The 27,689-nt window shown below is 44.9% G+C and overlaps 2 protein-coding genes across 9 annotated transcripts in view; one reads left to right on the forward strand and one right to left on the reverse strand.

The window, feature by feature from the left end:
• LOC309485314 (shisa family member 6) overlaps positions 1-12,826 on the forward strand; it is a 71,964-nt gene extending 59,138 nt beyond the window's left edge. For 2 of the 8 annotated variants that reach the window (XM_082152120.1, XM_082152122.1), the window contains 4 exons: positions 4,419-4,481; positions 6,474-6,494; positions 6,988-7,140; positions 11,200-12,826. In XM_082152120.1, coding sequence (XP_082008246.1) covers positions 4,419-4,481; positions 6,474-6,494; positions 6,988-7,140; positions 11,200-11,948 — 986 coding nt within the window. In that variant the 3' untranslated portion in view covers positions 11,949-12,826. The remainder of the gene's footprint in view (positions 1-4,418; positions 4,482-6,473; positions 6,495-6,987; positions 7,141-11,199) is intronic. The other 6 variants (XM_082152121.1, XM_082152123.1, XM_082152125.1 and 3 more) reach the window with 4 other exon arrangements.
• A 5,471-nt stretch (positions 12,827-18,297) lies between these two features.
• dnah9 (dynein, axonemal, heavy chain 9) overlaps positions 18,298-27,689 on the reverse strand; it is a 144,971-nt gene continuing 135,579 nt past the window's right edge. The window contains 4 exon segments of the mRNA XM_082152581.1: positions 18,298-18,684; positions 21,387-21,776; positions 24,135-24,317; positions 25,998-26,225. Coding sequence (XP_082008707.1) covers positions 18,457-18,684; positions 21,387-21,776; positions 24,135-24,317; positions 25,998-26,225 — 1,029 coding nt within the window. The 3' untranslated portion in view covers positions 18,298-18,456.

Below are 27,689 nucleotides of genomic sequence, written 5' to 3' on the forward strand. Positions count from 1 at the left end.
TAAACTAGTCACTCTAATGCATTTTTAAACAGGCACAACAGCAGATATCCAGATGAGCTCGACGCTTCACTCCCTCTAGTTTTCATCTATTTATCAGGCGCTTCATGAGCCCATCTCTACCAGCCGTTCATCACTGCTCAGGTCTGCAGTGGACCATCACACACACAGATACACACACACACACACACACACACACACACACACACACACACACACACACACACACACACACACACACACACACACACACACTCTCTCTCTAACAGACACTCTCTAACAGACACACACACACACACACACACACACACACACACACACACACACACACACACATTCTAACAGACACACACACACACTCTCTCTCACAGACACTCTCTCAGACACACACACTCTCTCTCACAGACACTCTCTCAGACACACACACACACACACACACACACTCTTTCTCACAGACACACACACACGCTCTCTCTCTACCAGACCCACACACACACTCTCACAGACACACACACACACACACACACACACACACACACACACACACACACACACACACACTCTCACAGACACTCTCTCACAGACACACACACATCGCCTGCGACAGAGAGATCGCTGCCAGACGCATCTGCCTCCCACACACACTTCCACACACACACACACACACACACACACACACACACACACACACACACACACACACACACACACACACACACACAATGTCATCTGGTGAAGCAGCTTCAACACTTTTCGTGGCCCATGACGATGATGATGATGGTGATGAAGATGATGATGATGATGATGAACTCTGTGACCGTGTGAACTGAAGCTAATCGTCACATGCAGCACATCCATCACTTCAGTAAATGAAACGTTCCCTTTGAGTCAGTCACGTTCTACGTTACGTCAGAATGACTGACAAATGGGGTCTCGCCCGAGAGCCCAATCACCTTCGAGTGGTACAAAACGAGCCAATGGTCTGCGGAGCTCCCTGTTCCTGGGAGCCTGGCTAAAGCTTCCCAGCCCGTCCCGCTGGCTCAACCGAACAATCAGGCTCGGCTATGCGATTCAATTTCGCCTGGCATCCCCCCCGAGTTTTGGGGAGCTCGCTTCACGATGGTGGGCAAGGACGCCCCCGTCATGCGAACAGAGGTTGCAACCCTACTGGCGAAGGGTGCGATCGAGCCGGTCCCTCCAGCCAACATAAAGTATGGGTTTTACAGCCCCTACTTTATCGTACCCAAGAAAAGCGGTGGGTTACGACCAATCCTGCGTTCCTTGAACCAAGCCTTATACAGGCTTCCGTTCAAGGTGTTAATGCCTACGCTTTGCTTTCGAGTTGCAGGCATATCAGTATACGGTTCTCCCATTTGGGCTGTCCCTGTCTCCCCGCGTCTTCATGAAGGTCGCGGAGGCGGCTCTTGCTCCTCTCAGGGAGCAGGGTGTTCGTATTCTCAACTACCTCGACGACTGGCTGATTCTAGCTCACTCTCAGGAACAGTTGTGCGAACAGAGGGACCTTGTGCTCAGGCACCTCTCCCGACTGGGCCTTCGGGTCAACTGGGAAAAGAGCAAACTCTCCCCCGTGCAGAGAATCTCTTTTCTCGGTATGGAGATAGACTCGGTCGTCAGTAAATTTTCGGGGAAGATGGCGGTTCCACTAAAACTTTTACAGAGGCTTCTGGGGCATATGGCATCCTCGGCGGCAGTCACGCCGCTCAGCTTACTTCATATGAGACCGCTTCAGCACTGGCTTCAAGACCGAGTCCCGAGATGGGCATGGCAACAGGGCACAAACAGTGTCAGTCAGAATGACAGAATGTTCCCCTAGAATGAGTTTCCAGGCATGTTGTTGTCTCAACAGATGCCCCTGCCACAGGCTGTGGTGCCATGTCCAGCGGACATGCTGGGTCAGGCTCTTGGACAGAACCCCAACTTCAGTGGCATGTCAATTGCCTTGAGTTGCTAGCAGTACGTCTTGCTCTGCACCGCTTCAGGGCCCTGCTCAGGGGCAAGCACGCACTTGTCCGGACAGACGCCATTTTTTTGGAGTCAGAAGCATCTGAGGTCGCTTCTTGCCATTCACATGGGCAAGCTAAATCGTGCATCTGTTGAGCTCTCACGACAGTGCTCTTGCCCCGGGGAATGGAGACTCCATCTCCAGATGGTTCAGCTGATTTGGGAACGCTTCGGAGACGTACAGGTAAATCTTTTCACCTCTCCAGACACTTCCCACTGCCAGTGGTTTTATTCCCTGACCGAGGGGACCCTCGACACGGATGCTCTGGTGCACAGCTAGCCGCGGGGCATCCGCAAGTATGTGTTTCTCCCTGTGATCCTTCTCGCACAGACATTGTGCAAGATCAGGGAGGACAAGGAGCAGGTCCTCATGGTTGCGCCCTACAGGCCCAGCCGGACCTGGTTCCCAGAACTTGTATTCCTCGCGAAAGCCCCTCCCTGGCCAATTCCTCTGAGGAAGGACCTCCTTTCTCAGAGAAACTCTGGCACCCGCGTCTCGATCTCTGGAACCTACACGTGTGGGTCCTGAACGGGATGCGGAAGGTTTAAGTACTTTGCCACCTCAGGTGGTAACTGCTATCACTTCAGCTAGGGCCCTGTCTACCGGACACACCTATGCTCTGAGGTGGAAACTCTTCATCACTTGGTGTTCTTCTCGTCAAGAAGACCCCTGGAAATGTCTGATCGGGTCGATGCTCTCCTTCCTTCAGCAAGGATTAGAATGAAGGCTGTCTCCTTCCACCCTCAAGGTTTATGTGGCTGCCATTTCAGCCCACCATGATTTGATTGACTCTAAGCCAGTAGGGAAGCACGATCTGGTCATCCGGTTCCTGCGAGGAGCTAGGAGGCTTAATCTGCCCCGCCCTCAGCAGAGACCCTCTTGGGATCTCTCAGTGATTCTATCTGCGCTGCAGAGAACACCCTTTGAGCCATTGCACTCAGTGGAGCTTAAGTTCCTCTTGTTGAAGATGGCGCTCCTGACGGCTTTGGCCTCAGTTAAGAGGGAAGGGGACCTGCAGGCATTTTCAGTTGACAAAGCGTGCCTGGACTTCTGGCCAGCTAACTCCCACGTGATCCTGAGACCGGGATATGTGCCCAAAGTTCCCACAACTCCCTTCAGGGATCAGGTGGTGAACTTGCAAGCGCTGACCCTGGAGGAGGCAGACCCAGCCCTAGCACTGCTCTGTCCAGTACACGCCTTCCGCGCTTACGTAGATAGACCTCAGACCAGTTCTTTGTCTGTTACGGAGGCCAGCAGAAGGGAAAGGCTGTCTCCAAGCAAAGGTTGTCCCACTGGATAGTAGATGCTATTACCTCGGCTTACCAAGCTTAAGGCCTGCCTTACACCTCCTCGCTAACAGACATTAGTAGAGCTGCGGCTGGGCGACACCTAACACATTTACGAGATTCTACAATCTCCGTGTAGAGCCCGTATCCTCTCGTATACTCGCTCCAAGTAGCCAGTAAGGAGGACCTGCTCAGTGTCAATACACAATCCACGGACTGGATGCGTGTGCTAATTTCCTTAGGTGAGTGAACACACCTCTCGGCTCTTCAGCGAAGAACATGGATGCGAGAATTCACACGCTGCTCCTTATATACACACACAGCGGGCGGAGCTCGCGACACAAATTCCGTAGATCAGGGTACTTTGTGTACAATTGGCTCATTTTGTACCACACAAAGGAGATTGTGCTCTCGGACGGGATCCCATTCGTCAGTCGTTCTGACGTAACGTCTCTGTTCCCTCCTTCAGGGAACGAGGGTTACATACATAACCGAGATGTTCTGCTTCTCTACAGCTGTGGATGAGTGATAGAGCAATGCATCCGACAACATTTTGAGCAAATATTGTGTAAATGAGTTTTAAATAACAATAAGCACTTAAATGATAAATATTGGTCGACCACTAAAGTTGATTGTACCTGCATTGTTTGTTGCTGATGCTTCTTTTGTCATTTGCTTTATGTTCATTACATGGCCAAACGCATGCGGACCGTGATGAACACACACACACACACACACACACACACACACACACACACACACACACACACACACACACACACACACACACACACACACACACGCACACATTACTAACAGCTGCATGAACTCAAACATGCTTCTGTATTTCAACATGACCTGAACTCGACTGAAAATGCAGAAGTGCTCATAGCAGCCAATGAGGATCTGCTCCCTATTTAATGTTGTAATGAAATATAAGAATCAAGCACATATTGGAGGTCTGCATACTCTCTGCCATGTAGTGTGTGTTGCTTATTAATGTGCTTCCCTTTTTTTGCTCAAGGCCATTTTCCCCACACGCTCTGGATTATAGTCGATCTTGTTGCCTTTATTTTGCAACCAAATCAGACTTGTCATTGCTTTTTCTGCAGGAGTCCATCAACATAATTACAATCATCTCGGTCTCAGTAGCCCAACGCGAACACCTAAAAATGGTAAGGAACCATCTCAAAGAATAATCTTGTTGTCGAGTGCTTGTGTTTGCATGCCTACAAGATCAACTGGTTCTATGACCAGCTCAATGGCATTGGCCATCTTCATCATCATCACCATCACCACCTTGAAGAAAACAGCTCAGAGAACCTTGAGTTAATGTTGTCAATGAGGGCGGCGCTCAGGCCAGTGGTTAAATCTCCCAGCTGTGACGAAAGCTTCTGACTGGCGAGCAGAAACGGCTCGTTAGCACTGATTAAATCACTGCCGTTGGTGAAGCGCTCGAGTCGGACTGGGGTTGGTGGAGGATGGGAGTCGCTTTCCCACCCAACAAGCTTTAAAGGCTCCCAGTGGATCTGTGCTTATATGACAAAGCCTGTTATGGCCCTCACACAGAGCAGCTGATTCACTGCATGAAGATCCTGCTCTGCTGTGGATTATTATGACTCGTGTTGCATGGTGGGTCGTCTCGGCCTGCAGTCCAAATCTTTAACAGCTTGTATACTATTTGCATTTTGTCTTGTAACATATACTAAAATATTATTTTAATAAAATAACACACACACACACATTATATAGTATCACTACATTTAGTTTACACACTGCCGTTCAAAAGTCTGAATCAATACTTTTATTCATTCAGGATGCATTACGTTGAAAGTAAAGAAACTTATAATGTCACAAATTATTCTGTTTCAAATAAATGCTGATCTTCTTCATCAAAGAATCTTGAAAAATAAAAAGTATGACGGTTTCCATAAAAAATATGAAGCAGCAACATTAATAATAATGAGAAATGTTTCTTGATCATCAAATCCTCATATTAGAATGATTTCTGAAGGATCTTGTGACACTGAAGACTGGAGTAATGATGCTGAAAATTCAGCTTTGATCACAGGAATAAATTACACTTTACTATATATTCACATAGAAAACAGATGATTTACGTTGGAATAATATTTCACTGTTTTTACAGTACAGAGTTTATCAGATAAATGCAGCCTTGGTGAGCAGAAGAGACTTTAACATTAAATCTCTTGAACGGTAGTGTATATGGTATAATATATAGTCTTCCTGAATATACAGTGGCATGTCCTAATTTTTCAGAGTTAGATGCGTTTCTGGGTTAAACATATTTTATTAATCCTGGAACAACATTCCTGTCTGAAAAACATAACTTCCATAAAACAGAGGGAAATGATGTGTGAATAACACTGATTGTGAGACTAAACTTATATAAGCTGTAAACCTGTCCCTCAAATCTGATTGGTTGATTGGAATGTTGATCCAGGAACATGTTGCACTTGGTGAATATGCTATACAGTGTCCTCCAGTGTCCTCCAGAAGATTGGACATGCTGTGACAGGGTGGGATTTTGGACAAAAATGAATCCTTATCATTTTGTGATAACTTTGCATTGCTAAAGTACAACCTGTATTATGGCAATGTATTTAGTAAAACAAGGAATTCATAACACAGAAAACCCTACTGACAATCAATCAATCAATCAATCAATCAATCAATCAAATGGAAGATTAAACGAGCCTAAGATGGTGTCCTGGTCTAAACCAGCTGAACATCACGGCTAGGCCACTGTTACTTCCATTACTATATCATTGAAAAGAAAATCATAAATGTTGGTCTTCATTGATAATTTCCACTAGAATGCATTTACATTAGAAAATGAATGATGTTTTATGCTGATATTGTCCAAAAGCGCACTTTGAATGTAGGGCGTTTGGTGGACAGAGTGTTGTGTGTATGCCGTGAATGAAGGCGTATTGAGACGGTGAAACACACTCTTCATTCTCTAACATCACATCAGTCCTCTCGCTGTCTGGACGGCGTTCTCTACAGCGGCTGCAAATACTCACTCCCACAACCAGCCAAAATGCCATTTCACGATCATTACACGAGCGCCAACAAACAAAGCATCCCGACTCTATTTCATTTGCTCTTATTGAACTGCGTTCTTTTTCCCTTGAATTGACCAGCTCACAGATCTCTGAGGCACGGTAAGTTATCTTCGCAACATCATTGATTCTCTCTCTTTCCTCCTCCTCCTCCTCCCTCCAGTGAAGATGAATGTTTCCCACTTCACACACCACCAACCGCTGAACCCCAATGCATGAACCGAGCAAGTGTAAATGCAGTTGTGTAAGCGTTGCCCGTCCTCCGTCCGTCTGTGAAGTGTTGTTGCGTCTCATTCTGCTGCGCTGGTCGCGACTCTATTTATAAACCTCGACCTGAGACTCGGACTGGCGTGACGGGCACGAGGAGCCACACACACACATCACATCGATCACACCGCATCACATCAGTCACCGCACCCGATTGGTCCGCGACGCCGCGACTCTTATAGCCACTAAATCCCAGTCCAGAAGTCCCCATCCTCCCTCCACACAGTAATGTCTTCAACATGTCAAGTGTGTGCTGAGACGTTTATGAATGTGTGATTTTGACTGTTCCCAGTTAAAGATGCGATGGTGTGTTTTGTCTTGCCCGCAGAAAGCACCCGGATGAACAATATCCTCACGTCACAGACCGAGCCCTACGATCTGTCCTTCTCTCGCTCCTTCCAGAGTCTCTCTCATCTCCCCCCTTCATACGAGTCTGCCGTGAAAGCTGACCTCAACAAATACTCCTCGCTCAAGAAACTAAGTATGTGCCAGTCTAATGTCCTCAGCTCTGATAATGATCTTCCTTTAGGGGTCTAAAACCTTGAGCCTGTTTATTTCATTACATCTTCAGTCAAGGTTCAGTTTGTTTACATCAGTTACATATAGAAATAAAGTCGCAATTGTGAGAAATGAAGTCAAAATTGTTACAATTTACTATTCACAATGTCATTTATTTTGTATGTTTTGTTATTACTTTATAATAAGTTTCCATTTGTATGGATATTATGAATTAGATCACAATTAAATGTTATGAGAATATAGTCTCAAATGTGAGATATAGAGTATCAAATGAATTATAATTATATTTGTTGTAACCCTTACTGTAGTTACGTTCAGTTTGTTGACGTTCGTTAATGCAACAGCGAACAGCACTTTTACAGCATTCATCCATTTAGGTCAATGTTAATTAACAGTGATAAAAGTAGATTTATTTATAAATTTACATGAACCTAGATCGAAAATTCCTGAAAACATTCAGTGGATTTTTCACATTCAGAAAGTGTAAATCTGGAGAGCTAATGATAGTCTGTTCGTATGGGAGATTCAACATCATATCAATGCACAATTGACAGTGGCTTGATTCAAGAACGAGGCTCCTTCAGATCCCAGAAAGCATTCGGACTGTCAAGAGTGTTTTACACTCCATCATGTCGATCAGCACGTCTTATTTCCCGTCCGCTGCGCAAGATAATCAGATTCATTGTTGATTCCTGTGTAAATGCATTTCTGCATCTTTGTACACACACTGTACAGTATATGTGCTGCGGCTTCTATGAGCCGAGTAAAATCCCTATAGGCGAACGAAATGTAGCGCAGGGAGTCACGAGATCAGAGCCTTCGTTTCATCCCATCAGGATGATCTCAACGGGCGGCCATTATCCGCTCGCACGGGTTCGATCTGAACCTGATATCTCTGAGTAAAGCTTTCTCGTGGCCTCAGCCCCATGGTATTGATTCAGCTAGTGGCAGGTTCTTTTGCTGTGTAATAAGGTCTCAGCTCATTATATTCCCTAAGTGAAGAGTAAATTCCCCTGAGGCTTGTGTAATTGCATAAAGAACGCTCCAGATCTCTCCCGGCCCTGATCCCTGGGAAACTGACAGGCCTCCTCATCTGCAGTTCTTCCGCGTCCGCCGAGCTTCTACCAGCGAAAACATGCAATCATTCACTAAACTATTCATGGCAGCAGACCCTCCTTCTCCACCAAGCTCCGATAAGCCTCTGAAGCAGGTTATTTCTTGTAGGCTGGAGCCGAAAGGCTTAGCTGTTTCTTTTGGAGCTTCGCTGGAGTTTTGCTCTGACAGATCATGTTGGATATAGCGTTTCTGTTAATAACATCCCGAGTCTCTTCCTCCTCCTCCTCCTCCTCTTCAGATGTTTGTTTTGCTAATATCCACAAACCTTCAAAAAGAGACTCCTTTATGAAGAAAGATTAATTGAATCTGTAATCAGCATAAACCGATTATGTGCCATTAATTCCCCTCAATAACACAGTGTTGGTCCTTTCGGCGAGTGTGAGATAAATGGTGCTATTGAGCTCTTTTATCTCCTAACAAACTCAATCTCATCCCCTCAAGAGATGCTGTTTCAAATGTTCCACAAATATGACCGCCACTTCCTCGGGCGGTGAATTATTGTACACTTTTTTATTTTTCACAAACCTCTCGTCACAGTTATTCGATTAATTCTCACTTTAAGGAAGATTTGTGGCTGTAATTTTGTTTGATACACTCCTTTATTGCATTCACTTCGATATGACTGGGCTCTAAATGTGTGGAGAAATCTATCAAGTGTAACTGATATCTCAAGGACATCAGCCTCCCCAGATTGTATTCATTACACCTCGAGCAGAGGATAATTTCATTATTTCCAGTTCCAATCATTACAGTAGTGTCCTGAATCTCTCCATCAGTCCTGTTGACGAAAGACAGTCTCTGCTTTAAAGTATCTTATTGACTATTAACCCATTCGACTTGGTCAGTCGCAGTGCGCTGTAGTATTGTGAAAGTTTTAGTCGATTTCACACATATTAGGTTGCCAATAGTTCAACAAGTAACATGTGTAGGCCTAGGAGTTTATTCAACAATAACACATTAATTAATGCAAGCAAGAATAAATGACTTACTGGCAGAAATGATATCAATCGCATTCTTCTTCTTCTTCTTCTGAGGTAAATTCAAGGCTTCTTCCAAACTCTGTAAAAAGCAGAAGAATCTGAAGTTGGATGAGTTGTTTATCGAGGGGATGGAGGCGTTTACAGGTTTACATGCCTCGAGGACGATTACCGTATGAATATCTTGTGCTGTGTGTGGGTGTGGCCACATTAAAAATAATGAGCTCAGAAGGGAAAGATTATCTTGTTGGTTTCATACAGATTAAGTAAAGTCAAGTCAAGTCAAGTTTATTTGTATAGCGCTTTTCACAATACAGATTGTATCAAAGCAGCTTCACAGTATTAAATTAAAATAATACAACAAAGTTTGTTTCAAGAGGAATTTATTGATTGATAAAATTAAATTAAATATCCCCAAAATATCCCCAACTGAGCAAGCCAAAGGCAACAGTGGCAAGGAACCGAAAAACTCCATCAAGTGACCTAATGGTGTCCTAAAACTCCATCAGGTGACCTAATGGAGAAAAAAAAAACCTTGGGAGAACCCAGGCTCAGTCGGGGGCCAGTTCTCCTCTGGCATTTATGAGCTAGAGGCCGGATTGTAGTTTGAACTGTAGGATTATATGAATGCCTGGCTGAAGAGATGCGACTTTAAAGATTACATAAAAAGAGAATATTTGTTTTTGATATGACTTACATAATTTAAAAGTAGACGCTTCAGTCTTTCTATAGATATATCTCTCATGTCTGTGTGGCAAGTATTCGCTGAGTTTCGGTTCATTTTTGTGACGCATTTCAGAAAGAGGTTCACAGAGACTGAGACGGTAGAAAGTGCGCCCTGTTCGTTTTCTTCATTTTACAAAAATTGTGTATACAAAAAAAGAGTGAATACAAAAATAAAAGTAGATCCTTTAAGGCCAGTTCACACCGCACAGACAAACGCCAACAAACAAGTCCGCCGGAGTTTGTTGGATCAGTGTGTCACCCCTCTCGGCGTCTGTTGGCGTTGGTCGGAGTTTGTTTTCACCCGACTGAACATGTTCACTCTGCGTTTGTTGGGTCGTGGAGTGTCTGAGCAGTGTGGGATGAGTTTCCAACAAATGACAACAAACTCTGACGTAATCTGACCTGGCCACGAACCGGGTTCACGAATGACGATGAGGCAAGTCCTTGCAAAGGAGCGTGCTTAGTAAATTATCCTTGTAGTGAAAATGGCAGAACAAATCAGAAGACAATTCTAGAGAAAGAGCAAGGAGATTTTTGCGAGAGCACACTGGACAAAGTTTGAGCACTCACGCGTAAGTCTGAGCGAGAGCAGAGCCATGTTTGAAAGCGCGCGTCCAGTAAGTTTTTTTATGCTAGAGTGAAAGAGATCCGCTTGCGAGCTGAGAGAGTCCATGCATGGATGCACTCTCGGGTTACAATAGTGCGCTCTCGTCATTTAACTCCATAGAAACCGCCTCAAAGGAACTATAAAGGGTAGAACTCTTTTTTTCTTTACAGTTGTCATAAAGAGACGAGAAGAAAGTCGTGTCTGAAAGCTGCAATCTTTTATTTTTATTTGTTAAAATGAATGGAAAATATCTGGTATTTTTCCGTGGATGCTGGAGTTGGTGTCTGTCGGGGCAGTGTGAACATGACACTGCTTCATGATTCATGTTTATAAAATTATAAATCCAACGGCCAACTTGTTTGTTGGCGTTTGTCTGTGCGGTGGGAATAGGCCTTTACCGTTTCAAATGATGTATTACTCACAAAATTTTGTATTTTAAGTTTTTTCGCTGTTTTCAGGAAAAAATGCAAGTGATTAAAATCCAATCGTTATTACGTTTGATAAACTAGGCCTCAGGAACCTGCACTGGCAAGTTCCCTTGTTTTCAGGCTGACTTGAACACTCTGACACTTACACTGCTTGTACTTCCCCACAGCGGATAAGGACGTTGACGAGTACTACACCAGGAAGAGGAATCTTCCAGACCTGGCGGCCCGAGGAACTCTTCCTCTGCACATGATGAAGATGAACCAGGATCCCCCGAGCAGCCAGCAGCCCCAGCCGGCACCCCGCCAGCGTCCCCGCCGGGTCCAGAGGGCCATGTCCCAGGACCGTGTGCTGTCTCCCGAACGCAGCCAGGAGCTCGACTACCCCACGTCTCCCTACGCCATCTCCCCGTACGGCGGGCGGATCCTCTCCGACGAGCAGCTCCTGTCGGCCGAGCGTCTGCGCTCCCACGAGCGGCTCATCTCGCAGGAACGCCACTACTCGCAGGAGCGCATCCACGCGCAGGACCGGCTCCACTCTCAGGAGCGCCTGCATTCCCAGGACCGCCTCTATTCCCAGGACCGCCTTTACTCGCAGGATCCACTCATCTCTCCCGACAAGATGATGTCCATCAAGCGCTCCGGATTCCACAGCGACAAGTCCATGTCCAGAGCCATATCGCACACGGACGTGTTCATGCCCACCACGCCCCTCCTGGACCGATACAAGATGACCAAAATGCACTCCCATCCCAGTGCCTCGAACAACACGCCACAGAACACTTCCACCATGAACCAGACGGCCTCCAAGAGACAGGCGTTCGCCTCGCGCCGCACGCAGACGATGGAGCAGCTCCACTACGTCCCGCAGCACCACCAACACTACCGCACCGGGAGCAAGACCGAGGTGACTGTTTAAGCGCTCACGGGCCGACAGAAGCGTACACTCGTCTCAGATCCGGTTCTGCAGAAACTGACCCAGCACCAGCTACTCTAGAGTCCATACCCAGACCCTTCTATGTGCATTACCATTCAGTTAAATGTGTTTGTTTATCACTAACGAGGAAGGACTTCTGCATTCGTAAGGGCTTTGCATGGGGATTCGGAGACTGCGTCAGAAGAAAGAACATATGATGAAAGGTATGGACATGGAACAGAAGTGTATAAATTTATATATAAATACACACTATATATATATATATATATATATATATATATATATACATATATACAAATACTGTTTGTATTTCCGGTCCTAGTCAATAGCTTTAGAAGTTCTTATGATGTACGCGCACTTCTTTTGGTGCCTCTACGAAAACGTCCCATTTCAACAACGAAGTGGTTTTGTGGGTTAAAAAGCACAATCAAGTAAAAGTTGAGTTTGGTTTTGTTCATTCGCTCTGTGGGTGATGGCTAGCATATATCAGTTTGTTCTTCAATTAACGGCCATTCATTATTTTGCGAAGATGATTGTAAATAAGCTCTTTTAGCACCACTAAATGGACGAGTCTGTTCTGGTTGGCATTTGTATTATTGTAGTTTGATTTTTAGAGATTCAAGACTTCTTCAGAACTATAGAGAACCCACTAACCCAGTGTTGGACCATTTAAAGCTATATATGATACTGTATGTGTGTCCGTTCAAATGTGTTTGTAGAATGAGAACCGGGCGAATGTTGCTGAACAATATGTTGATTTCTGGCTGTAGACTGTGTTGCAGTGACTCACAAGACAAATGAGTATATTATGCTTGTTGTAGTAGCTTCAAATAAACCGTCCTTATTTTTCTAAACATTAACATATTTGTGAAAAAGGTTCATGTGCCTCAACAAACACTGAAATATTAAAGAGCTCCGATCTAATAGTCCATAAAGTCTGGGTGGCTGAATTCAGATGAGCTGAGAGAAACACGAAGGCCCTTTGGAACAGCTGTGCCTTTAGAGAACAATGATCCACTGAAATTCTCTTACAGGAACACAAGAGGAGGATCTCTGACACGTTTAACTCTTTCCCCACCAGTGTTTTTGAACAGCATTCTCGATCATTTTCACACAATTTTCACGTCCCCAGAATATTTTGTTTTATGCATATCTGAACATGTAATATGTCAAAAGAAAGAACTCAGCTTTTAAACAAAAATATTGATGCATTCTTTGTTTTTATGTGGGTAAGTTTCATAAAAAAAGCAAAATTTTGAACAAAATCCATGTTTTTATCAAAGACTTTGTCCAGATGAGGTTCAGAATGATGATCGAGTCCATCAACACACCAGAGATTTCGTTTCCTCTTCATGGGTTCATCATGTCATTCAGTAACTTACGCAGTTTTGATTTATATGCTGTTTAATGTTTGATGATCGCGTTATAATTCACATGTGCGTCAGCAATGCTTCTATCACTTGCTTTGATCCCGAGATTCTGTGCTCTTTCAGAAGATTAACAGTGAAAACATGGATTGCCGTCAGTGGCACGGAAAGAGTTCATGAACGTGAAAGAGGAAAAAATAACAAACACGCACCATAAACGTCTCATCAAAGCCGATGTGACTCTTGCGCAATATTCCAAACTGATCGCTTCGTATGAACATATTAATTTGAGATCATGAGAGAAGAAACGACGTCTGGTTTGTGAACAAAATGTTATTTTGAATAATTTTCCCCTCAAAGAATGAATCAAACTAGTTTAAAAAACCGTGCTGAATGATTCATAGTGTCCATAAGTCATATGGAGTTGATGTTGGAATACTTCAGAGCCGGTTCATTGCTATCGCCTGGAAAAGAGCGGCCAGCGCATTATTCAGAATTCCTCCTTTTGTGTTGAAGGACTGAATAAAGTCACAGGTTAGGACTAGCTCTCCTTCTCAGGTGAACTCTCTATTTCACCATATATTTCAACAGCTTTTCTTCAGGCGAGGCCATTGCTAACCTTGCTTCATGGTGTTTGCTCTGTTATGTTGCAGTTTAACTTCGGAAACACTTGTGTAAAATAGTCTGAGAGAAAAAGAAATGCAATTACTCACACCTAGACACCGTCCCGTCCTCCAGCAGAGACAGAGAAAGCCAATGTATCTGAAAACTAACCAGCCAAATATGCTTGAGCGACTAGGTGATATATTGGGTTATTTTGTCAGTGTTTTGGACGTGGATGAATCCCGCTGCCTGCGTCCCAGCCGGAGCTCAGAAACCTCCTTTAAATTCATTGAACTTCAGGGGGGAAAATGCAATTCTCACACACAAACAAAGCCTTTTGCATTTGCATTTCTTTATTTGCAAAAGCTTTATGGGTGAGACGGACTCGCATCTGCGATCCTCGTACCTCTCTTCTCCCCTATCAGCATTTAGATGAGAATATGACACTTAAATGTGCAGCAGATTGGCAGTAAAACAGACGCCGGCTTCCTCTGTGTGCAAATGGCCGTCCACTAAAACATCGCTCACATATGAAATAATGAAAAGCCCTGCAGGTCCTGCTTCTGAGAGTCTTGTTCAGTCGAAGCGCAATGTTTCCTGCTAAAATCTTTATCCCGGTAATGTTGAGGCGTGAGGCTGTGTGTGGATCTGCAGCATTATTCCTCAATTATTCAGCATCTGTCAGTCAGAACGCGAGTGCAGGAACAAGAGATGCTTCTGGAAAAGGCAGAAACTGAGTTTAGGCTTCAGATGTGCTGCACAATACACCAACGTTCCATCATTCTCTTAAGGACTCTCATAAGGCTTGAATACACCACATAAATCTTCATATTCCACACGGCACTTGTGAATAATATAGGCAATGGTGCATTTCTAAAGCTTTTAGAGGAAAAGAAGAGGCTCCAAGCGCTTCCATTAAGTTTACAGTTTGCTCTTGTCTCAAATTAGCATATTTCAGAAAGCCGAAGTGAAGAAACGCCACGATCCTCTGGAAATTAGCATACAGCCTGCTTTAATATTACATATACTGCGCCATCGCAGGCTCTGGTGTAAGTCATTCCTCCAGACTGACCTGTAGCCTAGCAACCAGCTTTCCCATGGAAAACGATTAAAGCTCCTTCTTTAGATTCTGAGCAGGAATCGAGAGGTTTGTGCCTTCACCATCGGCTCACGTGTGTGTGTGTGTGTGTGTGTGTGTGTGCTTTATTGAAGATCTCCTTACTGTACACAAGCTTTCCTCTTCCACCGCAACTTCCTTCGTATTTGAAAAGAAATACTCATTACTTATGACTATCAACACAACATTACATTTTTAAAGGTCTAGTTCTATCACATCATAATTACATCATGTCATGTGATTGTCTTTCAGAACACAAAAGATGTGATGATATGAAAAGGGAGATTAAAGTGGTTCATATGCAGTGTTTTCCACTGATGTCCGGCTCTTAAAGCTCATACTTGTGCATGTTCTACACACAGGGAGTCACTACATGTCTTCATCCTCGACACACTATGCTCTCATACACAAAGCAATGGCTAATATCCAACACTATTATTGATCTCCTGCACTGACAGCATTATATGAGGACTGAGCTGAGCTGGACGATGACATCACAGGTTCTCCAGAGCGGATATATATATAAATGAACTAAATTAATAACTTTTTTACGACAGAAATGAAGCATCACTGAACTTACTTACTATATTCTTTTAGACACAATCTTTGTTGCATTATTCCCTGTTATCTCTGTGAAGCTACTCTGAAACACTGTGTTGTTAAACGCGCTGTATAAATAAAGCTGACGACTTAAAATATCGTGCAAACGTTTTGTGATACTAGTGTCGGGTTCTGTAAAGACGTGTGCATGAGCTCAGCGGGAGGACCGAGACGTCCCTCTTTAGCACTGATCTGACAGCAGTCCTGACACTGTATAACGAGCCGTACCGTCACCAACCTGATTAATCGCTTTCACTAATTTACCGTTCGTTTAATCATGGACGGCTGCCAACACAACTCTGACACGCTTATCTCCTCCTCTGATATCCACAATCAATACTAAAGCAATCTGAGGACAAAACCTCATCTTCTTCTGTAATGCTTTAGAAACGCAGCAGATTCCAGTGCGATCGCATCTCCAGTCTCAAGCAGGAACACAGTCTGAGTCTTAAAGAACGAGGGAAACTGCGCTGAACACATCGTGTAAACGCTCTCAGCTCAGGCTGGGGAAGTATGTGAACCTTTAACAGCTTCTTCAATAACAGGCTGATCCTGCAGATCTCAGTTAGCTGAGGCCCAGACCCGCTACGTTCCTCGGTGCTAACGCTTGATCAGATCTCGGCTAGCTGAGGCCCAGACCCGCTACGTTCCTCTGTACTAACGCTTGATCAGATCTCAGTTAGCTGAGGCCCAGACCCGCTACGTTCCTCGGTGCTAACGCTTGATCAGATCTCGTCTAGCTGAGGCCCAGACCCGCTACGTTCCTCTGTACTAACGCTTGATCAGATCTCGGCTAGCTGAGGCCCAGACCCGCTCCGTTCCTCTGTACTAACGCTTGATCAGATCTCAGTTAGCTGAGGCCCAGACCCGCTACGTTCCTCGGTACTAACGCTTGATCCTGCACATCTCGGCTAGCTGAGGCCCAGACCCGCTCCATTCCTCGGTACTAACGCTTGATCAGATCTCGTCTAGCTGAGGCCCAGACCTGCTACGTTCCTCGGTACTAACGCTTGATCCTGCACATCTCGGCTAGCTGAGGCCCAGACCCGCTCCATTCCTCGGTACTAATGCTTGATCAGATCTCGTCTAGCTGAGGCCCAGACCCGCTACGTTCCTCGGTACTAACGCTTGATCCTGCAGATCACGGCTAGCTGAGGCCCAGACCCGCTCCATTCCTCGGTACTAACGCTTTGATCCTGCAGATCTCGTCTAGCTGAGGCCCAGACCCGCTCCATTCCTCGGTACTAACGCTTGATCCTGCACATCTCGGCTAGCTGAGGCCCAGACCCGCTCCATTCCTCTGTACTAATGCTTGATCAGATCTCGTCTAGCTGAGGCCCAGACCCGCTACGTTCCTCGGTACTAACGCTTGATCCTGCAGATCTCGGCTAGCTGAGGCCCAGACCCGCTCCATTCCTCGGTACTAATGCTTGATCAGATCTCGTCTAGCTGAGGCCCAGACCCGCTACGTTCCTCGGTACTAACGCTTGATCCTGCAGATCTCGGCTAGCTGAGGCCCAGACCCGCTCCATTCCTCGGTGCTAACGCTTTGATCCTGCAGATCTCAGTTAGCTGAGGCCCAGACCCGCTCCATTCCTCGGTGCTAACGCTTGATCCTGCAGATCTCGTCTAGCTGAGGCCCAGACCCGCTCCATTCCTCGGTGCTAACGCTTGATCCTGCAGATCTCAGTTAGCTGAGGCCCAGACCCGCTCCATTCCTCGGTGCTAACGCTTGATCCTGCAGATCTCAGTTAGCTGAGGCCCAGACCCGCTCCGTTCCTCTGTACTGGGAAAGCTGAGGACGCGAGCTTCATCTGAGATTCTCACCCGCTTTATGAACATTTTTAACCCGACGCGATCTTCAGTTTTGAGATCACAAAAAACGATTATAATCTTCAAAATGGCCGCCTGTAAATGTCCTTTATTTGAGGAAACTCTGCTTCTGAATGGCAGATGCTTTGATTGGACTGAAGTGCTGAACGATGGGCATGTGTTACTGAGTGTGGTTTCAGCAGCTTCTGTTCTGGTGTGCTTCAGCTGGAGATCACCTCAACGTTAATGACCAGTTTGATTAGAAATCCAGGTAAATCCAAATGTTCACACTCTTATTTTCTGCAAATGTAAAGAAAACTCTTCATGAAAGCGTCTCTGATGCAGCGCTTCACTGACGCCTGAAACCTTAAACCTCACGCTTTTCTTTGATGCCTTACAAGAAATGCAAATCTAGTTAAAATGTGGAATTGCGAGAATAAAGTGCCTCTCGACCGCTTGAGTAAACCAGCAGCACATTAATCATCTTTAGCTGATGTGGAGAAGCAGGTTCCCTTACATTATGTGTCTGTTTGTACTCATGGCTCATATTTATTTCTCTATCGTATTTTTCTTGTATCCTCTTACACTGGAACACGAGTGAGGAAGAGGCTGAGTAATTGGATTCTGGATAGATGTATTGCACGTCTTCAGTTTCCCCGTGGCCTGTTTCACAGATTCTTCAATAACAGATCTCAGTGACCCTGGAGGCTCGGCTTCACCGACTCACACCTCGCTTTCTCCGGGCGAGAGCTTGCAGTGTGACAGAGCTAACACACATTTGCAGAACACAAGTCAAGCACATCTAGGAAAGTACAACTCAAAGGAACTAATATGAAACAGGAGAAAGTGCTTTTAATTTGACTTGACAGCACGTCTGTGCAAACATCGCACTGGATCGTCACAACAAATGATGAACAAACTATTAAATACTACTAATATAAAAACTCATATATGATATAAATAATGAATGGTGTAATGCCACAGGCCCAGCTCAGATCTGCAGCAGCAGGGCGACTCCAGCGAGGGTCCACTTGGACGGGCTGTCTCGGGTCTTCAGGCTGAAGGTCCACACGTATGTGGGTCCGCGCTGGCGGGTCTTGTAGACGGGACACTGGTACTGGCCGCGCTGGTCCTGCTTGTCCACCGGGACGGCTTTGATGAAGATCACCGGCATCGCAGGCGTCAGCTCCTTCAGACGGGCGTCCACCATGACCCCAGCCTGCAGGACACACACACACACACACACACACACACACACACACACACACACACACACACACACACACACACACACACACATTTTAGTAACAACTCTATATGATAAATCACCAATTAAACTATTTCATAATGTGCATTTAAATAATGTCAAGTCATAATGTCATATACTGTATATTCATATTTGTATAGTTATGAAGTATAGATCATTTTGAAAATCAGCATGAAATGGAAATGGACTTTTCTATGCTATTGCGATGAATATCCCAGTGAAATGTCTGGAAAGATTACGGGGGCACATATATTTCACTGCAATAGTCCATTGTTGTCCACGTTTAGTTCATGGAGACTTTAAAGATTATATGATAAAACTATAAGCCACAAGAGACCAGGTGACCTCCAGCAGATACAGTTCCTGACAACAATATTGTCATATAGCAGCTTGGTGAAATAATACTTTGAATGAGGATCATCTAATCAGATTTTAAAGTTGTGCCACAGTGTGACTGATCGTGAGTACAGTACAGGAGTCTGCATCGTCCTGAACACAGAGGACTCCACAGAGGGAAAATTAGTTAGTTAAATCTGACCAAAGATCAGAGTGTTAAAGAGACGAATGCAAATAATGTTGACATTGCAGCAACTATGGAGGACGCGGTTTATGATTCTCCTCTAATGACCTCTAATCGTCTCGCAGTGAAAGTTGATGGTGCTTTTAAACAGTGATAGTTGTGTGAGTCTGGAGTCCCTGAAACACTCGTCCTCACACACCTTCACTTCACTGTAAACGTCACGCTCACGTCTTCCTAACTCTTGACTACACTCGCTCATCAGCTGAGAGAGTATCTGGGCTTGGGGAATAACTCTAGGATCAGAGTGATCATGAATAGATGACGTCCTCCTGTAAACAAGGCTTTATCCTCCATCATGAGCTGGAAACATCCGGAGCCTCTGTTTGAGTTCATGGAAGATGTGTGGCGTAAAACAGTGATTAAAACCTCCCTGTGTGTAATTAGAATTCATTAGAGCGCTAATGGTGCAGACACAAGCTTCTCGTCACGGGTCCGTGTGTTTGTGGGAGAGTTGAACTGTAGAGACGGGTCTCAGAACCCATCAGGGGAATGAGGGAACACTCATGAACATCAGCTGCTGCCACTAAAGCCTCGGCTAGAGACTCAGGTGACGCACTACAGGTGTACGCACTACAGGTGTACGCACTACAGGTGACGCACTACAGGTGTACGCACTACAGGTGTACGCACTACAGGTGTACGCACTACAGGTGTACGCACTACAGGTGTACGCACTACAGGTGTACGCACTACAGGTGTACGCACTACAGGTGTACGCACTACAGGTGTACGCACTACAGGTGTACGCACTACAGGTGTACGCACTACAGGTGTACGCACTACAGGTGACGCACTACAGGTGTACGCTGGTGTTCATGTGAGCCTCACTCTTCAAATTGCTGTCTTTAAAACTCACTTTTCATTTCTTATAGCCATGAAGTCAGTGTGAATATAAGCCAGTAAATCTTGCAATACATGAATATACTCATAAGTGCTTCAGTTTGCTATCTACTCATCTGCGTTTTGCCTGAACATGTTAAACATATCTGATCGTTTCTGTAATACATTTGAATTAAAAAATTTAATCCAAACTAGGGTTCGACCGATTATCGGCGCCGATATCAAGCATTTTTATGGTTATCGGTATCGGCCATTTTCAAAACCGATTTGCCGATAAAATAATTGTATTTTGAAATGCGCTATATTTGGTTCTGACGTAATTGTATTACAAAAATATATTTTTTGTTAAACTGTAAATAAATTGAATAAGTTTGATGATCTCAATTAATTAGAAATGCTTTTTGATTACAACATTTTTATTTAACCATTAAAATAGAGTCTTTAAGTTTAAAAAAATGTTTACAGAATGCTGCTGGGTGCTCCCTGCACTTTTTAAGTTATTATTATTATTATTATTAATGTTATTATTAACAGTTCTTAGATTTAAAGATATGTTTAAAAGAAAGTATTTGTCAAAACCCTTTGTTATTCTTAATTTTGTAAAAAAATTTACACCATAGGCTATATATCGCTTCAAAATATCGGTTATCGGTCTACTTGATCTGTAATAATCGGTTTCGGCATCAGCCCTGAAATCACATGTCAGTCGACCCCCACTCCAAACATTGCACATAGTCTGGAAAATGTACATTTAAATACAGAAATGCATTACCATTTTGCACATTACATTTCAAATTGAATATTGCTATCCATAAGCTTCCATCATTTAAATTTTTTTTGCATTAAAAGCATTTTCGAAATAAATGTCTTTTTCTTGTAATTTATAAAAGTTTTTGTTGTGCATCTCTGAATCACACACAGCTGTAAATTAAGGGGGCGATATTAATATCCCGGTTATAAGCACATCTTCACTAGCTAGCATGGTGGCGATAGCTTTATCACTCCCTCATTTTACAATCAACACTTAAATCTAGAACGCAAACTTGCTTCTTTAACACAGAACCAGGTGTAGCCCTGATCCAGAGCCAGAGCCAGTACCTGTGGTTCCCAGTGCGAGAGACAGAACCAGTACCTGTGGTTCCCAGTGCGAGAGACAGAGCCAGTACCTGTGGTTCCCAGTGCGAGAGACAGAGCCAGTACCTGTGGTTCCCAGTGCGAGAGACAGAGCCAGTACCTGTGGTTCCCAGCGCGCTCCCTCCATGAAGAGCCCGTGGATGTAGGCTCCCTCTCTGGGCGGCGCGCTGAACTCCTCTCGGCTCTTCTTGGTGACGTCACACTGCAGGCTCATGCGGTCCAGAGGCCACTCGTTGCGCCGGGCCATGGACTGCATGATGGCCGTGAGGAAGGACTGCGGGTTGAAGAAGCCGGCGAGCCACACCACCGCCGGCAGACTGAAGTCCGAGGTCCAGGTCTCCAGCTCACGGATGCGGGACAGCAGGTCCACGAACCAGATGCCCAGGCCACACATGGACGGGTACGCTCGCTTGGTCCAGGAGTCCGGCACCTGGTCCAGGTACACCGCGTTCTGGAGGTTCTCCATGTCGGTGGTCATCGTGAGCTCGCCCTGTGAGAGGAACACGTCAGGCAGTGAGTCGAGTCTCCTTCCTTTATACAGCGCTTTAACCATATAGACCGTTTACAAGCAGCGTTACAGTGATTACAGGAGATTACAGTAACAGAGATTGTTTGGGCTTTACAGCAGATCTAGAATAAAGTTATTGTCCAGATTGGAAGTTAGTTTTATTGCTTCACTTCTGTTGTAAAGATCATTAGTTATTAACTGAGCAGCCGATAACACGACACCGCTCTAACAGAAGCTCCTCATCACGCTCCTCCCCTCATCACGCTCCCCCCCTCATCACGCTCCCCCCCTCATCACGCTCCTCCCCTCATCACGCTCCTCCCCTCATCACGCTCCTCCCCTCCTCCCCTCATCACGCTCCCCCCCTCATCACGCTCCTCCCCTCATCACGCTCCTCCCCTCATCACGCTCCTCCCCTCATCACGCTCCTCCCCTCATCACGCTCCTCCCCTCATCACGCTCCTCCCCTCATCACCCTCATCCCCTCATCACGCTCCTCCCCTCCTCCCCTCATCACGCTCCCCCCCTCATCACGCTCCTCCCCTCATCACGCTCCCCCCCTCATCACGCTCCTCCCCTCATCACGCTCCTCCCCTCATCACGCTCCTCCCCTCATCACGCTCCTCCCCTCATCACCCTCATCCCCTCATCACGCTCCTCCCCTCCTCCCCTCATCACGCTCCTCCCCTCATCACGCTCCTCCCCTCATCACCCTCATCACCCTCATCCCCTCATCACGCTCCTCCCCTCCTCCCCTCATCACGCTCCTCCCCTCATCACGCTCCTCCCCTCATCACGCTCCTCCCCTCATCACGCTCCTCCCCTCATCACGCTCCCCCCCTCATCACGCTCCTCCCCTCATCACGCTCCTCCCCTCATCACGCTCCTCCCCTCATCACACTCCTCCCCTCATCACCCTCATCACGCTCCCCCCCTCATCACGCTCCTCCCCTCATCACGCTCCTCCCCTCATCACGCTCCCCCCCTCATCACGCTCCTCCCCTCATCACGCTCCTCCCCTCATCACGCTCCTCCCCTCATCACGCTCCTCCCCTCATCACGCTCCTCCCCTCATCACGCTCCTCCCCTCATCACGCTCCCCCCCTCATCACGCTCCCCCCCTCATCACGCTCCCCCCCTCATCACGCTCCTCCCCTCATCACGCTCCTCCCCTCATCACGCTCCTCCCCTCATCACGCTCCTCCCCTCATCACGCTCCCCCCCTCATCACGCTCCTCCCCTCATCACGCTCCTCCCCTCATCACGCTCCTCCCCTCATCACGCTCCTCCGCACGACTGCAGTGTTAGGGCTTCCAGAACACACTCCCTGAAACAGGGTCCAGTGCAGCTGAATTTAAATGTTAAAAGAAATCCTAAATAACAAATGAACTGATTATTTCCAGGTAAACAAATCCCAACGTAGTCTTCCCGAGATAATCTTCTAGTGTTCATGTTGATAACAGCTTTCTGCTCGTCATTTAAAGCAGATTTAACAGATGTGAGCCTGTGCAGTGATTCACCTGAAGAACACTATTAATGTGGTCATCTCATCATACTTTTATTGCTTGAGGTCCTGGAATTACGGATGTTGTTTCTGATCACTCGATCATCACAGTCTCAGTGTTAATGTAAACTAACAGACGTTGCCTTTGAACTGATTTTGCTGCTTAGTTTTAAAGTGTTACATTTTTCATTTTCAAGAATTAAATTGTGATTCTTCATGACGATATCAGACTAAAAACTCTAGAATATAACAGGATTGTCTTTAATGAAAAAGCCACAGCTGCATATAAAGACATACGAAGCAAGAACAAAGATGCATGTAAAAAGTGTCAGATTGCCGTCTCTTCCATGCATCATTTCATTCTGTAGTTTTAAAAATTATAATATTTCCCACAGTGCACTGTGTCAAAGAATCTGCATAATTTTGATAACTTGAATGTTTTGTCTTGTACAAGACTTCAGTCATGAGGAGGTGGTTGTGTACAGGCTCGACACAGAGAGGAAACTCATCTCAGGAACTGTTAGATCAAACCGTATTCTGCCAAGGCCAAAATCCTTCACTAGTTAATAGTCGTCTTTACTTCGTTCAGGGATTTAATGCAGTTAAAATAGGTCTGAAAAGAGCAACACGATCTCTCGCCTAGCGATTTAATTTCTCCTGTTACCGAGCGGCAGAAAGATGCGGTGCGAAGAAAGCAATAACTGACTGCATATCAGATTTAATCATTCAGCATTTGATGCGGTGATGAGATCCCTAAAGCAGCAGACAAAAGGTTTCAGAGTATTACAGGTGTGTGTGTGTGTGTGTGTGTGAGAGAGTGTGTGTGTGTGTCTCACCTTCAGGCCCAGACTGAGCTCCTTCAGAGAGCGTTTGATCTCTTGCGTGAGGACGTTCATGCGCTCACACTCCTGGACGGCCACAACGATATACGGCGTTCTCTCCTCCACCTTCCCCATCATCTCAGTCATGTTGAACTCTTCCGGAAGCTTCTCCAGAATCTCATCAAGCACGGCTTTAACCTGGACACACAAACACACGCCAGATGAAGTCAGAAATAAATACTTATATCTCCGTGGCAAAAGACTTTAATTTTTTGTTAAGTCATCCATCAATTAAAATATAACAGGCCAACAATGATCCAGAATGTTAATCAGTAATTTTGGTCATTTTTCCATTAGCTGGGCTTAAAGCGTTTCATCTTCCTCGACTGATCATTTGCTGAGGTATGATTATTGGTGAACCAGAACACTGTACACAGAGGAGATGATCATTTGGAGGATGATTCAAATATTCAGTCAGGAAATGGATTCATCTAATAATGTTATTGATGACAATGTCACTGCTTTAGGGGCGGATGAGCACACAAACACAGTTTGGATGGTAGGGTTTCAATATACTAATTAATAATAATAATAACAATAATAATAATCATTAAACATATTAAACATGACAAGCTAACAAAGTAGGATGTGCACAAAGACTTTAAGGAATTGATTTTTAAAGTAAGGCATATACAAGAAAGCACATGCATGTGATGAAGCTGTTTCCATTCCCATCAGCGTCTGAATTACAGGACATGTTTTCAGTCACAGCATGTGGAAGTGAAACTGGGCCATTTAATCACATTCCTCTCAGTAGATCTATTAGTCTTTGTCAGATACATGAGGACTTAATGCAAAGGAGTCATTGCTTACAAATCCCAATCTCTTAACTTAAAAAGGTCAGCTGTCATAATGCATTCAAGCACTCTTACACGGCTCTCATATCTAATGGTTTAAATGTCAGAGGCCTCCAAACCAGCGACTTCCCCCTCTCAGACACGAGGACCTTTCAGTGTCTGTCTCAGGATCACCGTCACCCTTTCTGGGAGTTTAATGAGGTTACATGTAACACCAATACAGTCAAACCTAAATTTATTCAGACATCTTCAACATTTCTCACATTATCACAGTTTATTCCCTATAGTTTAGAAGATGGTAATAAAATATGAGCAGAACTCAGTTGATATTTGACTGGTTTTGTCCGTCCTTCTGTTAGACTGTCTCACACATGAATTATGTTGAATATCTGTCAGCTGTTAAATTTAACTACACAATTAGATAATACCAGTTTAGCTCAACCAATCACCAAGCAATGCTTCATTTTGTTCAGTCTGTGTGTAAAAAGAGCATTAGCAATTAAAGACAAAACACTTCAGCAAAACATGATCAGCTCAAAGTGTCTGAATCATTTCTGGTCCCAAATTTTAATAAATGTCACTGGTAGTCCCTGTATGAAGAATCTTTGGGTGTAATATGTCACAGTTTACTATATTTTGCTCTCCTCACTTACATAACTGAGCTATATTGTCCTGCACACACTAGTAAAACAATATCAAAAAGAATATCTGGTGTGTGAATAATGTCTGGTTTGACTGTATGTGAACTAGGCAGAGATGTGCTCGTCCTCATTCTGGAAACAGCTGCTGTAATATCCCTGAGTAAGCTCAATACAGGTGCATTAACACACGTTTTTCCATTGGGATGACTGGGAAAAAGATTTCCCAATTAAGCTGAATTAAACCTAATTATTTTTTGCTGTGAAAATATGGTATCATGAGGTAAATTCTTGATTTTTCCTCCTCTTTACACATGGTACTAAATAATGTGTGAAGAGCTTTAGGTGTGAGTGTGTCTAATATACAGTATTGAGTCCAGAACCTTGTCGTCACGCGAGCCGGACGCCCCCTCTCCGGATCCGGCGTCTCTGGGCTGCATCTCCAGCACGGTTCTGAAGAGCTTCTCCGAGGTCTGCGTGAGGAACCCGATCTCTGCGTTCGGGTGCAGGCCGTACAGGTACGGGGACTCGGCCGGGAGAGCCGCATCGATGTACTGAAACACATCCAGAGAGATGATGAGCCGTGGGACTCGCATAATCCAACTCACAAAAATATGTTTGAACGTTCAAAACATCCAGTTTATTAAATGTTTGGAAAAAAAAATAATATTGGTTATGTAAACGCTAAGGGAACATTCCATTGTATCATTCTTCAACCATTATGGGAATGTTATTTTTAAATGTTCTCTGAATGTTCTGAAATAAGTAGCAACATTTAAAAAATGTTAGACGAACTCCAACTAAAACGTTTCAGGTAAAAACACTCCATGAATGATGTATAAATAATGTTTTTGTGCTGATGTTTTGAGAACATTATTAAAGACCAGATAACTTTGAACAAATGTTCAATTGATATTACTAGAAGAACATTTCCTTGTCAGAACGTAAGCTCTGTTCCCTGATCATCATTAGACAGAAGGAGTGAGCTTGAGTGAGTCCACTGGGTCTCTCGTCTGCTGTGATGCTTCTAAAGCGGAGCCGATGACAGAGACTGAGCCTCAGGAACACTGCAGGCATCCTGACTACTTACACACACACACACACACACACACACAAGAAACACACACACAACACTACACACACGCACACAAGAAACACAAACACACACAACACTACACACACACACAAGAAACACACACACACAACACTACACACACACACAAGAAACACAAACACAACACTACACACACGCACACAAGAAGCACACACACAACACTACACACACGCACACGAAACACACACACCCTAATGATGAAATCTAGCATGTAGGTCTCTGCCGTGAGAGCCGAAATATTCCCCATGCATGACCAGCATCCCAGAGACCTGAATTTATCACACAGAAATGAGTCTTAATTAATTAGCTGGGCTTTAGACACATGAAGAGAGGAATGTGCTTTGAAACAAACTCTAAAACGCTGTGGTAGAATTCATGCATTCACAGGCTAAATAGGATCAGTCCAGTCGAGTCACACTTCCACAGATAATCCTCCTTTAATCAGGTGACTCTGACATCACTCGGTACTCACCATCATGCAGCTCCAAACTCGCAAGGCTTTTGGAACAGAACAGGAGTTATTATCGTACAGTGAAGCTGATGATCCCTGACTAGCTGGTTAAAGCATTATGGGGAACGCCTCTTGCTGTGGTGTGCCGGCGTCACTTTGTAGCTTCCATGTTTGCCGCCACACGCTTACGTGATTACGCAACGCCAATAGGATTGGATTGAGTTTCATTCATACTTCAGAAGTGTTACGCCAATTCCCCATAGTGTCGTCATCGACGCAGTGAGAGTTCCCTTCTCAGGGAACAAGGGCTACAGTCGTAACCTGAGACGTTGTAACCATAACCTACAGCATATCTAGTTCAGGGGTTTCACAGATATATGTTTGAGAAAGAAATGTTGTTTCCAATACTAAATAATTAGCTTTTATATTGCCACTGTACTAAAGTCAAAATGAATCATGAAAATGTTCAATTTTAAGCCCTAAAAAAACAAAAAATTATTTTATCTTATA

Source organism: Leuciscus leuciscus (assembly GCF_965113295.1).
Source record: "Leuciscus leuciscus genome assembly, chromosome: 21".
Lineage (NCBI taxonomy): Eukaryota > Metazoa > Chordata > Actinopteri > Cypriniformes > Leuciscidae > Leuciscus > Leuciscus leuciscus.